Below are 13,264 nucleotides of genomic sequence, written 5' to 3'. Positions count from 1 at the left end.
GAGGCAGGTGTGCAGAACAGAGAGCAGGCTGGAGGGTGGGGGGATCCCGCTACACACCACCCCAGTGGCTGAAGCCATGACGGCCAGGAGCAGACGTTAGGGGGGAGGGTGAGAACAGGAGGGTTTAAGAGATGGGGAAGACTGCGACGCCCAAGTTCCTGCCCCATGCCCCAGGGGCACGGCCCAGAGCCACCGCTGCACTGGCCTCTGGTGCCTGGCTCCTGGAAGGCCCCATCTCTCCGCTGCTTCTGCACCAGCAAACCACTCTCCCGTTTACTCAACACCCCCCTCCCCTTCCCTGAAACCCTGAGCAGTTTGTTGGGCTTTTAACAGCCTCAATATCTACCGTTTCTACAAATGCCTAACGATGTTTTTGATTTTTGATTGTGTGAGAGACTGGATGTGTACGTGAATGAGGCTGGAGCGCTCTCCATCAGAGCCGGCCACTGGGCACCAGCGGCTCCAGGGAATCAAGGGTCCTGATTCCGAGGCCTCTTAGATGGAAACAGGGGCAGCACGTGCCCTTCCACGGGCCAACTGGGCAGCTTCCAACTGGAAAACCTCGCGCGCCATCGAGCCTGCAAGGGGGGAAGGAGCTCCCCTCCGGGGATGGCGGGCTCTGACGGGCGCTCCCGGGGGAGGGTGAGGCCCAGGGAGGCGCCGCAGGGCCTCGGCCTCGCCCTGAGAAACGTGCTCTTCTCAAAGGCGCCCCCTATGGGGTTTATACTGAAGGACAACGAACATCAACGAGAAAAGGCCGCGGCTTTTGGGGTCTGATGTGACTATTTCTTTTCTCCTTAACTCTTCATTCTGACATAATTCCAGACTTAGGCTGAGAACAGCGCACCACACCACGGCCTCCAGCCCGGCTCCTCGGCGTTCACACGCCGCCTCGCTGATCGGCGCCGGGGCCGAGGGTCCCGCCGGCTTCCCGCGTGGAGACGGCGCTACGCTGGGGAGCCTGGAGCTCCGGGAGTGGCCCGGCTCGGCACCCCGCGCCCGCTCAGCGCCCCTAAACGTCCCCCAGCATCCGCCGAAGCCCCAGGGCCCGAGCGCCGCGCGGAGGACGGCGCGGGCGAGTGACGTCACGCCGCGCCCTTGACGCAGCCGTGCGCGCGTGCGCGGCGGCCGGACTACGTTTCCCAGGGGGCCGCGCGGCGCGCCCACTTCCGGCGGGCCGCTCGGGGCCCGGAAGCGGCTCGGGCGGCGAATCCCGCGGCGACAGGTCGGCGGCTGCGGCGGGAGCATGCGGGGCGGCCGGCGGCCCGCGGCGCGCGGCGCGTTCGTTCCCCGGCGGTGGCGGCGGCGCGCTGCGGCTCTCGCGTGAGCGGCGGCGGCCAGAGCGTCTGGCAGGGCTGCGAGGCGGGCCGCGCTGGGCCGGGCCGGGCCGGGCGGCGGCGCGATGTGGAGCGGCCGCAGCTCCTTCACCAGCCTGGTCGTGGGCGTGTTCGTGGTGTACGTGGTGCACACCTGCTGGGTCATGTACGGCATCGTCTACACCCGCCCGTGCTCCGGCGACGGAAACTGCATCCAGCCCTACCTGGCACGGAGGCCCAAGCTGCAGGTGAGCGCGGGGCCTCCGCACCTGAGCTCTGACCTCAGGGCGGGGCGGGGCCCTTAGCACCTGAACCTGACCCGGGCTGGGCTGGGGCCTCTCCTCCCCACGTCCCTATCCTAAAGCCCCTGCCCGCACGCTGGCCCCTGTGCCCGCCCCACTCCATCACCAGATGCCCGGAGTCCGAGCACCCTGCCCCCTGGGCCGGCCTGCCTCAGGCTTTAGCGAAGTCCCTTTGCAGCAGGCCTGTCTTTGCAGCAGTGCCATCCTGTCTCAGGTCGGGGTTCTGTCCCTTGAGGAGCAAGGCTGCACCTTTCCCTTCATAGGCGGTCACTTTCCCTCCCTGAGTCAGGCTCCCCGTGTGTACTTCCTGCCAGGGGCCTCGCCCAGCTGGCTTGTCTTGACACCTCTTCCAGCTCAGTGTGTACACCACCACGCGGTCCAGCCTGGGCGCCGAGAACCACGTGGATCTGGTCTTGAGCGTGGAGGACTTTGACGTGGAGTCCAAATTCGAAAGGTACGAGTGTGGACAGGGCGACGGGCGAGCGGCCCCGGTGTCAAGGTTGTGGGAAGTCAGCGTGCTGCAGGTGCCTGGGTTGCTTGGAGAAGTGGCACTACTTGCGTGTCCCGCCAACCAGAGCATCGTAATTGCAGGCGGGCGTGGTCCCTGAAGAAGCAGACTTTGGTTACTTGAAAGGAGCTGGTGACAACTTTGTCATTTAGGAAGCAGCCTGCCCAGCATCTGACAGCTGTGGGCCACGGTGCCGCCAGGGAGTTTCCAAAGGAGTAGGAGGTTGTGGGGAGCACGGGGAGAACAGAGCTCCTGCAGTGTCCCGCAGCAGACAGCTGCCCCTTCCTGGTCCAGGTGGTTTAGCTGGGTCACCTGTAAGGGAAAGGGGGAAAGAAGGAGAATTTAGCAGGAAGTCATGAGGAAATGAAACCTCACAGCACAGCAGATTGCGCAGTGTAGATGTTCAAGTGCGTAAAGTAACTTTCTAAGGTTGTAGTCAAGAAAGGGTTCCGGTTTGAATTTCAACAAGTATAATTTTAAAAACAAGGTGTGCGTCAGGAGCCCTCCTCTTCCCTCCTCACTGTTGGGGCCGCATCGGAGCGAACACGAGGCCTGTGATCCGAATGTGTGCCCACCTTGGCCCGGTGCCGCGGGGGCGGGGGTGCAGGCAGGCGGGACACACACGCCCTTGTCACCTCAGTGCCAGAAACAGGAAGGAAATGCAGGCTCTTCAGCTTTGGGGCAGAGCTGCTCGTGCCTTCAGAGTGTGCTCTGTAAGCGTGTTTGCCTGGGCTTCCCCAACGCCTGGGCAGGTGGGTTTCGTTTCTAGCGCTTCTGAGCTAAAGTTGGTTGTGGTTTGAAACCGCGTGTACACACGTACTCAGGGGTCTCCGCCTTGTGCACACATATAGCACAACACAGACACACACACACACACACACACCCGATTGACGTTGTTCTTGGTCTCGTTTCAGGACCGTCAATGTCTCTGTCCCCAAGAAAACCAGGAACAATGGGACGCTGTACGCCTACGTCTTCCTCCACCACGCAGGCATCCTGCCCTGGCGCGACGGCAAGCAGGTGCACCTGGTGAGCCCGCTCACCACATACATGGTCCCCAAACCGGAGGAGGTCAATCTGCTCACGGGCGAGTCTGCCACGCAGGTGAGTGTGGGCGGCCAAGCACGGGCCTTCGCACGCGGGTCTGCGTTTGCCGCGGGACAGACTCTGGAAAGTGAGGCCGTGTCGTGTTACCCTAACAACTTTCAGCTCAGCGCCTGCTCGGGGCTGCAGATGAGTTTCATGGCAGAGCAGCGACGTGCACTTTAAGTAGTCCAGTGGCTTTCTCTCCCAGATTGCTCTCCAGCCACGGGGGCCCCTCAGCCCCGAGGGAGCCCGTGTCTCCCCCCACCCCCCATGGGTGCAGGGCTGCCCCTTCCGCAGACGTAGCTGCAGTTAGAACTTGGGGCTGGGGTGCCGCGCGAGGTGTGGGCAGGGCGATGCTCGGATATTTATACTGAGAACGTAACTCAAGATCATGAAAAAGGCGGTGTGCAAACTGTGTCTCGTACACCCGGAGAAATGCACCCCGAGAAAGGCTGGCGGTGGCGTAAGCGGAAGTGAAGCCGCCACCGGAGCAGCGGGGGTCTGGGTCTGGGTCTGGGTCTGGGTCTGGCTTGCGTGGAGGCCGAGGTTGCTCCCAGGTCTGAGAAGCTGCCGTGCGCGTGTGTCCTCAGAGCCCTCGGCTCCCTTTCCCTCAGGACCACACGACCCTGCCTCCCGGGCCTTCCTGGGGAGTCAGCGGCCGGTGCGAAGGGTGGAAGCGCTGTCTGGGACACACTGGTGCTGAGTCATCGTTAGCGGTCCCTTGGCTGGGAGCCGGTTTTAGTATAAACTCTGTGGCCAGACTGTGGCTCCAGGGAGGAAGTGGACTCATCGACACCCTTTGCAAAATTTAGCAGCTGGAGCAGCTCCCCTTCGGCTGCTGCCCAGAGAAGGCAGTGAGGGCCGGCGAGTCGGGGAACCGGCAGCCACAGGGGCCCCTGATGCCCTGGGCTCCTGGGCAGTGCCCGGGTGAAGATGCCACCGCCCTGCCTGGGGCCTGCGCAGCGGCGCCCTGGCCAGCCTGGGCGTCTCCGTCTCAGTCATCCCTCCCGTCAGCAGCAGGTCGAGGCCGAGAAGAGGCCGTCGAATGTGCTGGACGAGCCCGTCTCTCACTGGAGGCCGAGGCTGACCCTGAACGTGATGGTGGATGACTTCGTCTTCGACGGGGCCGCCCTGCCCGCCGACGTGCACCGCTACATGAAGATGTACGTGCCGCCGTCTGGCCGCCCCGCTGAGGACCGGGTGGCGGGAGGGCACCGAGGGGCACGCGCCCTCCCTGAGCCGACGGCCCGGGGGCGCCGAAGGGGTGGGGGATCCCAAAGCAGACCGGCCACTCCTGCACCCCCTCTGCCATGAGGGGCCTGGGGCGCCCCCCGCCTCTCCCTCCTGCCTGGGGTCTTGCTGATGGCGGCTGCCCCAGACGCGGGGTGGGGCGGGAGGCAAGGAGGGAATGGCAGGCTCTCGGGAAAGGGGGGAAACGGAGCCTTGATGAGACGCTTTGCACCCTCGAGGGTTCGTCCCCTGTCCCTCCTGTGAGCTCCGCCTCTGTCACGTGTGCTTAGAGAGGGATTGTCGGGTCGCTCCGTCACTGTCCCTTGCCGTCAGGAGCACTGCTGTGGGTCACCCGCGTCCGAGGTGCCACTTCTCCCGGGTCGCCACTCAGCACCTAGAAACGGTCACCGTAGGGCTGTCCCCCATCACTGTCGAGGGCTGTCGAGTGGCTTCTCCTTTTGTGAAGTCCAAGTCCTGGTTTTGAGGACGGGATGTGTCGGCACATTGAAAGCGTGAGAAGCGGGGCAAGCCCCCCAGTCGTGGCAGGCGGCCGGCTCCCTAGTTCTCTTCTCGCCCATCACACACGGCTCACGTCGGCGCTCAGACGGCCCCTTGCTGTCCTTTGCGTCCCGGGTGGTGTCTGCTCTGTGCCCGGGTCCCGCTTCCTCAGCCACCTCCTTCCGGCTGCAGCCGTGCGGGGCCGCGACCCCTCTGGCCCCTGGGCCTGTCGTGACCAGAAGCTGCTGGAGGTGCCCGGGGCGGGGGGTGGGGGGAGGACAGGGGTGCATAAACCCAGCAAACCCGGGCCGCCTCGGGTCCCGGAGACGCAGGGCCTCATGGTGGCCTTGAACCTGACCCCCAGGATCCAGTTGGGGAAGACGGTGCACTACCTGCCCATCCTGTTCATCGACCAGCTCAGCAACCGCGTGAAGGACCTCATGGTGAGTGAGCTTCGGAACGAGCCTCGGACTCGGCCGCCCGGGCTCCGGGCCCGCCTCCCGCCCGCCTCGCTGCCCCCGCGCTCTGGAGAGACCCTGCTCCGGGACGGCGGCCGGCCGAGCTCCCGGAAGGCTGCCTGTCGGGCCGCAGCTGGTGGGCGTCCTTCCCTCGGACCCCACGTTTCCGGCCCAGGCACGGCCGCGCGTCTCGGGCTGACCGCGGCCGGTGGCAGCGGTGGTTGACAGCTCTCGTCGCGTAGCTGGCGGGCGCCGTGCTGAGCACCTCGAGAGCGCGCGCTGGCGGGGAACCGGCTTGTTTAGGGTCAGGGCTGCGGTCCCGTGCTGCGGGCGGAGCTCAGCCGCACCGGGTTCTGCTGACCCGCTCGGGACCCCGGGGGCCGAGAGGAGAGATGGGCCTGGCTGAGCTGCAGCCCCCCGGCCGGCCACGCGGGTTTGCTGAGCCCGTGGGACGGGGTTCTTCCCAGGCCAGATGAGAAGAGCGCCGTTGTCGAGTTGAGCAGGCAGCTGCTTTCTGGCTCGCTTGCTCTGCTGCCCCGTCCCACCTGGAGCCGCTTTTTGGGAGGACGGCCGTGAAGAGGCTCGCTGAGGCCTCTGGGGTGACAGGGGGCCCCGTGGACAAGCTTGGCTGGCCGACCACCAGCCAAGGCCAGCGTGCTGGCGCAGGGGGCAGCCTGACCTCTGGGCCCGGTGTCAGGTTGATCCTGGCACGGCTGTTTGCCGTGTTCACACCAGTGGCTCTTTGTCGTGAGGGTCTTGGTGTTGAGGCAGGGCTGGCGAGTCAGGGCACAGCCTCATGCGGTGCCACGGGGTGCGGCCCTCGTGCGTGAGGGAGGACCCCCCCCACACACATGCGCGTTAATTCAGGTGCCAGCGGTCCCTGAAGCTCCAGCTGTCCCCAGCAAGGGTGACCGCCTCATCCCGCTCTCCCCAGGGTGGCCTCCTCTCAGTGTCCCTGCTCGGTGGGTCCCCCGCACCTGCCAGCAGTGCCACGCGTGACCAGGAAGCAGCAGCTCACGGGGCGGTGGTCACCAGCGGCGCGTAGTGTCTGGGTGACGGGGCGGAGGACAGCTGTGAGGGCTTCCTGGAAGAGGAGGCCCCTGGTTCTGAGAGGAAAGCTGGGGGCCCAGGGCGGGGAGACTCGGCCGCGGGTCCGAGCAGAGCAGCTGTGGTCGCGTGGGCTGTGGTGCTGCAGAGCTGGGAGGAGGCTGTGCCACCTGCGTGTGTGGCGTGGCACAGGGTGGGCAGCGGCGGGGGCGCGGCCCTCACGGCCGCCCTCCCGCCAGGTCATCAACCGCTCCACCGCCGAGCTGCCGCTCACGGTGTCCTACGACAAGATCTCGCTGGGGCGGCTGCGCTTCTGGATCCACATGCAGGATGCCGTGTACTCGCTGCAGCAGCTCGGTGAGGCCGCGGGATGCGGCGGTTCCTTCACATGGTTGCAGCCCGGGAGCCCCGAGCCCGGCTTCCGCGTCATCTGAGCTCGAGGCCCTGCCCGCGGGCCTCGGTGGGGTCGGGGCTCTTCCTGCCAGCGGGTCGCCACCCCGCCCGGCCCCCAGGTGTGGCCTCCGGCCGCCCGCTTCACTCGGGCTCTTCCTTCCCAGGCTTTTCGGAGAAGGACGCTGACGAGGTGAAGGGCATTTTCGTGGACACCAACCTGTACTTCCTGGCGCTGACCTTCTTCGTGGCCGCGTTCCACGTGAGTGGTCCCGGCCTTCCCGGCTCAGGACGCGGGTCTGCGCCTCGCGCACCGACCGGCCGCGGGGCCCGGGGCCTTGTCTGCGGCTTCGGAGGCCGCTCAGGAACGAGAATCCACAGCCCGTGTGGAGTCAGTGGGTGACCTGGCAGGAGAGGCACTGGCTCGTGTGGGTCTGCGGCCGTCCTGAGGGTCACGGGCCAGTCCTGCCAGGGGGACCCCGTCAGACCCCGCGGGGCAGGAGGTGGGAGTACCGAGCCGCAGGACGCCCCAGGGCTGGGGGGCGGGGGTCTTCCTGGAGGGTCAGTGTCTCAGGAAGGAGCCCAGGCGCGCCCGTGTGGGGCGGGGACCGCTCGAGGGGCTCACGGCTGTCCTGTCTTCTCTCCAGCTGCTTTTTGATTTCCTGGCGTTTAAAAACGACATCAGCTTCTGGAAGAGAAAGAAGACCATGATTGGCATGTCCACCAAAGCAGGTAGCGCCCAGGCCACGCCCGCCCTCGGCCCGGCACGCGCGGCTCTCGGGGGGGCCATTTAGGTGGGCGTCACAGCAGCCGGGAGGGCGCCAGTCTGGGGTCGTGCGGGCCGAGTCAGCCGGTGACCAAGGGAGGCAGGGGGCCCTGCTTGAGTGACAACGACAGGGGTCCGTTCACGGTCTTCTTGGCCGCCAAGCCGGGTCTCCAGCGAGAGGCAGCTCGTTCCCTCCCTGGGACGTGACCCCGAGCGGCTGGTCTGGGATCGTGGGCAGCCCCACGTCGGCTGTGGCTCAGGGTCTCCGGTCCTGACCGCCGGCTTCCTGCTCCCGCCTCCGGCCCTCCCAGGCCATGGCGCGAGCAAGCTTTGTGGGTCCTGGGGCCCAAGCCCTTGGCCCACTGCTCTGCTCTCGCGCTGTGCCGTCTCCTGAAGCACGACCTGGAGGGACAGCCCAGCACGGGCACCACGGGCTTAGTGTGGAGGCAGGAAGCAGGCCTGGCGAGACCTGCCAGGACCCGGGTTCCTCGGCGCTTCCTGCACACTGCGGGTTTGTAGGGGTAGCTGGCGTGTGCTCCCAGCCGGCGCTGCCGGTCCCTGGCCTCTCACAGTCAGCCCGCGTCTCCTGGGGTCACGTGTGGTCCGCTCTTCCTCTGCGGTGGGTGCAGGGGGCGAAGCGGTCGAGGGAGCGTGGGCGTGCGTGTGCATGCGTGGGCGCAGCGGGGTGACCCCCGGCTCAGCACGGTCCCCTCCGCCCGCCCGCAGTGCTCTGGCGCTGCTTCAGCACCGTGGTCATCTTCCTGTTCCTGCTGGACGAGCAGACGAGCCTGCTGGTGCTGGTCCCCGCGGGCATCGGGGCCGCCATCGAGGTGAGGCACCCCCGGGCGCTGGTCTGAGTCCTGTGCCACTGTCCTGGGGCCCAAGTGCCCGGTGCAGCCGGAGCCCAGGGCCTTGGCCAAGGAGTGACCGGCAGTAGGCGGGGGCGCAGTTGCCGCGGTTTCCTGAGCAGAGCCCCCACTGGCCCGTGTTTCTCCTCGTGAGACACGAGCACTGGAGCTTGTCGCACCCGTCCGTGGGCGCCACAGGGGCTCCCTCGCAGCTCCCCTGCCCCGGGTGCTGCGTGAAGCACAAGCGTCTGCCCCAGGGACAGCAGAGGGTGGCGGGCCAGGGCACCCCACCAGGGCGTCCCCTCCAGGGTCCCAGCGCCTCCTTCAGCTGTGGCCACGTTCTGAGGCCACCGCAGGCACCAGCTCCCGTGGCTGCCAGTGGGGCAGTGCTGGCGAGGGCCCTGCATGCAAGCCACCGTGTAGACATGTAAGGGTCAGTCCTGGAGAGGCCCTGATGGCGGGACATGGGGCTCGGGCCTCCCAGTGGTGGGGAGAGGGCGGGGAGTGAATTTGGAGCTGGGCAGGTGGGGCGAGCTGGCTGGAGCAGGCGAGCTGGGCTTGGCCCAGTGGCTAGTGTCTCGCTGGTGCCCAGAGGCGGTCAGTCTGCGCGGCTGGGGGAGAGCTGGTGGGTTGGGGCTGGAGGCCGGTCCCGCTGTGAGCATGAGAATATCGGGCAGGACCCGGGGTGCCCCAGGGCCCGAGCAGGAGGTGCTGGGGGCCGTCACGTCTGAGGAGTGGGTCAGGCTCCTCTGACCCGGGGGCCTCGAGAGTGGCTTTCTCGTCTCCCCTCAGCTGTGGAAGGTGAAGAAGGCCTTGAAGATGAGCGTGGTTTGGAGAGGCCTGAGGCCCGCCTTTCAGGTAGGGCCCCCGGCGTCCTTTCAGGGACCCGCCACCCCGCCTGCCTCCCGCCTCCCGCCTCAGCCGCGGTGACTGGCGATGGCATTTCCCAGTCGGACACAGGCGGTGGTGAAGGCTGCTGACTGTCCCCTGGTCACGCTGCCAACCGCCCGGCCCAGAGAGCAGCTTCGCGCCCACAGACCAGGGGGGAGACGCAGCAGCACCTGGGGGCAGGTGGGGGTCAGTGTTCTGCCCACAGGCTTCCTGGGCTCTGGTTCACCCAGGGCCCCATCGCAGACCCAGCACGGCGCCCCTGGGCAGTGCCCCCACCTCCGTGACGAGACAGGACGCCGTTGGGCGTCCGAGCCTCCCTGCGCTCCCGCAGTCCTCGGGGGTGAGAGGGCAGCTCACCCAGGTTCCCAGAGAGCCGCTGCGGGGTGGGCGTCAGCGCGAGGCTCGCAGTTGGAAGCTCCTGTGCCGTGTGGTGGCCTCAGCCAAGGAACCTCGGGGTTCCTCAGGCCCGGGATGCGGTTTGTCCTGAGTCGGCCCCGCGTCCACCCGCGGGGCCCCGCAGCAGCGTCTTCACTGCAGAAACCAGGGGAGCGGGGAGCTGCGCGAGGACTGGAGCCGGGCAGCGGGGCCTGCTTCTGCCTGGGGCCCGCGGTGCCGGCCTGCGCGTCGGTGCCTCTGCCTCCGGCTCTGAAGGGCAGGCGAGCCACCACGTCCGCCGCGCCGCGCCCCGTCCCTCCTGGTCTGCTCGGGACGTGCTGGTGTTGGATCTCGTTTCAGTTCGGCTCGTCCAGTGAATCCGAGAGGAAGACGGAGGAGTACGACACGCAGGTGAGCGGCTAGCGGGCCCGGGCCTGGCGGCGCGTCCCACGGGGAAGCCGCCTCCTGGGAGCTGGGCCCGTGTCTGCCCTGGGCCTGCCCCGGGAAGGGGGCCGGGGGCGCCTGTCTCTGGGCCTGTGGGTGGCCGTGGGGGCGCGGGCGGAGTCTCGGTCCCGAGATGCGGGGCAGCCACGGACTGCGGTTTGAGGGAGCACCTGTGTCCTGCGGGGGAAGCTTTCGTTTCCCGCTGTAACGGGCATCAAGCTGCATCCCAGCCCTCGTGCGGATTTAGCACAGTTCAGCTGAGAGCAGACACCGCCTTGGTCGGAGGGCGGGCGGGCGGGCGTGCTGCGGCCCGCAGCCTTTCTTGGGGCTCCTCGGCGCTCTCCGAGGGTCGGCTGCTTTTCAGGAGGGCCTGACACGTCCCTGCAGTGTCCGGTCCTCGCCGCAGGCACCCCGAGGTCTAGACGCGTGCAGTCACGGTGCCCCGCGCACCGGCGCGCTGCCCTGGCCGCAAGCGCCGTGAGGGCAGGGGCCGGGCCCGGGCGGGCGGCATCCAACCAGCCTCTGCTCCGCAGGCCATGACGCTCTTGTCCTACCTCCTCTACCCGCTGTGCGTCGGAGGCGCCGTCTACTCCCTGCTTAACGTCAAGTACAAAAGGTGGGACGTCCCCCCGCTGCCTGCCAGCGTGGGTCCCGGGCGCCCAGCCTCGTCCCCGCGGGGCCCCAGCACTCCTGCAGCGGGCCCGGGACGGACACGCGCTGTTCCCTCGTCCTGGTCTCCTGAGGCCTGGGTGTCCCCCACGGCACTGGGATGGGGCAGGCAGTGGGGCCATGGCCACCGTTCCTGCAGGTCAGCCCTGGCCGGCCCATGGCCTCGAGGCAGGCCTGGGGACTCCAGAGGGCGTGTGGGTGTGCGAGGTGGGGGCTTGGACTAACACAGACTGGGCGGTGGGGGGCCAGCTGCCCCCAGCCCCTGCTCTGCTGTCTTGCAGCTGGTACTCCTGGCTCATCAACAGCTTCGTCAACGGTGAGTCTCAGCAACAGCCTTGGCGGCAGGCCACACGGCTGGGGAGCCCGGGGGAGGCCAGCTGCCCCGCCTGCGTCCCATGTGCTCTCTCCGGGCAAGAGCTGGGTGTGGGCAGTGGACTGTGCACGCTGCCCGAGGGTGCACCAGGGCCCCAGCCCCAGCCTGAGCGTCCTCAGGGGCCTGTCCACTGGCAGGGCAGGTCCCGACCACCATGCCCTGCTCTGCGCATGGGCAGCACGGGGATAGGCCCTTGGCTGCTGTGTCCGCCTGGCGTGGGGCTGGGGCTGCATCTCACAGCCCGTGGTGTTCGCTCTGCCCACAGCGGAGGCGGGTGGTCAGCTGAAGGGTGGCGCTCCTGGGCGTGGGGGGCCAGGCGGTCCCGGTGCCCCGAGGGACGGGCATGAGGACCGCATTCCCACGCCTGACCACTTCCTCAGGGGTCTACGCGTTCGGCTTCCTGTTCATGCTGCCCCAGCTCTTCGTGAACTACAAGGTAAGACGCACCCCGTCCCGCCGCCCCCGCGTCCCTGAGCTGCCCGGCCGCTCACGTGCCCATCTCCCCGCAGATGAAGTCGGTGGCGCACCTGCCCTGGAAAGCCTTCACCTACAAGGTCAGCCTCCCGCTGCGTCGGCGCGTCTGTGCCGTCGGGCCTCTGTCTCTGAGGCAGGAGACGGCCTCAGTCCCAGCCAGGCTTCTCGGCAGCGTGCGCCGGAGCAGGGATGCTCTCAATGCAGAGGCCGGCGTCTGGGGGGCCGATTCCGGGCCCAGGCCGCCAAGGCCATCCCTGCACAGGGGCTGGGACCACGTGGCCCCCCAGGGCGTCCGCACACGGACCTGGCCGTGCGTCAGCGCCGGTGCTGGGGGTTGGGACACAGTCAAAATGTCCCTCGGTCTCCCCAGCTGAGCGGCCGTGGCCAGCGGGCAGGGTGCCGGGCCGTGGGGCCGGGGCACCAGCAGCCTGGGTGGCTCCCCGCTCCGGGCGGGGCTCCGTGGGGCCCGCCGGCCCAGGGGCCCCGGCCTCACGCCCACCGCCGCCCGCAGGCCTTCAACACCTTCATTGACGACGTGTTCGCCTTCGTCATCACCATGCCCACCTCCCACCGGCTGGCCTGCTTCAGGGACGACGTGGTGTTTCTCGTGTACCTGTACCAGCGATGGTGAGCGCGGCTCGGGCAGGGCGGGGCCACCCGGGACCTGCCCGCCCTCGGGGTCGGGGCGCCCCCGCCGGCACCGTCTCCTGAGGCGCGTGGCCCGGGGTCGGGGCTCCGGCCTGACTGTTAAAATCCCCCGCGCGCCTCCGCCCGGTCTCGCGGTCTCGACACGGAGTTCCTGGGACACGCGTGTCCTCCCTGCAGACCGGCCAGGCTGACCCCGCGCGGTCTCCTCGCAGGCTTTATCCCGTGGATAAGAGCAGGGTGAACGAGTTCGGGGAGTCGTACGAGGAGAGCCCCCCGCGGAAGCCCCACACAGACTGAGCGCCCCACTGGCGCTGCTCGTGGCCGCCTGGCGGAGCCTCGCGTGTCGACCGAGTATTTTGGACACTTTGGTGGAACTTCCGGGCGTCCCATCCTCTGCGTTGCCAAAACCTCGGGAGGCCCCTCGCGCCCCCGGTCCCCTCGCGCCGTGATCGGGATCAGGAGGCGTTGCGGGCGCGGGGGCCTCGCCCACAGGACCCGTGTCACGGCGTCTAAAAGTGCCCCTCGAAGGAAAGTCCGACGCCTCTGAGTCCGTTCCGTGTAGACTCTGGGGTCACGCGGCTTTTTTCCTTTTTGTTTAAAATTTGACAATTTTAAAGCTTAATGTATGTACGTTTCTATTTTAAAATAAATTTCTCCGGCTGTAACGGGTTTCCCGGCCTGGGACGACGTGCCGGTTTCAGACACTTGCGCTTTCCCCGTTGGCGGCCTTGGCGGGCTTTGTCTCCGTGTCTGCTGGGAGGAGCACGCGGGGGCCCCTCTCCAGGCCCTTGGCTCAGGCTCGGAAGCCCCCGACCCACTCTCCCGGGAGCAGGTGGCTGGGGATCCACTAGAGAAACGCCGCAGCCCAGCGCCAAGGGGCGGAGGGGCCGGGTTCAGGGGATTAGCTCCCGGAACCTGCTCTGGCCGTGGAGGGGTGGGGG

At 67.7% G+C, this 13,264-nt stretch overlaps 1 protein-coding gene across 2 annotated transcripts; it reads left to right on the top strand.

Annotated features, from left to right (window-relative positions):
- Positions 1-1,342: 1,342 nt before the first annotated feature.
- CLPTM1L (CLPTM1 like) lies at positions 1,343-12,988 on the top strand. Of its 2 annotated transcripts, XM_047753487.1 has the most exons (17): positions 1,344-1,564; positions 1,972-2,072; positions 3,041-3,230; positions 4,230-4,375; positions 5,305-5,383; positions 6,685-6,802; positions 7,003-7,097; positions 7,483-7,567; positions 8,328-8,431; positions 9,242-9,307; positions 10,076-10,126; positions 10,693-10,775; positions 11,110-11,144; positions 11,582-11,637; positions 11,711-11,755; positions 12,187-12,302; positions 12,536-12,988. In XM_047753487.1, the coding sequence occupies exons 1-17, from the start codon at positions 1,403-1,405 to the stop codon at positions 12,618-12,620; spliced, it is 1,617 nt and encodes a 538-aa protein (XP_047609443.1). In that variant the 5' UTR covers positions 1,344-1,402; the 3' UTR covers positions 12,621-12,988. The 2 variants fall into 2 exon arrangements, 1 of the variants encoding a protein (XP_047609443.1); XR_007131009.1 differs by lacking the exon at positions 12,536-12,988 and having other exon boundaries at positions 1,343-1,564; positions 11,078-11,144; positions 12,187-12,284.
- Positions 12,989-13,264: the final 276 nt, after the last annotated feature.

Source organism: Phacochoerus africanus, chromosome 1, assembly GCF_016906955.1.
Source record: "Phacochoerus africanus isolate WHEZ1 chromosome 1, ROS_Pafr_v1, whole genome shotgun sequence".
Lineage (NCBI taxonomy): Eukaryota > Metazoa > Chordata > Mammalia > Artiodactyla > Suidae > Phacochoerus > Phacochoerus africanus.
This window is presented reverse-complemented; position numbering and strand designations above follow the sequence as displayed.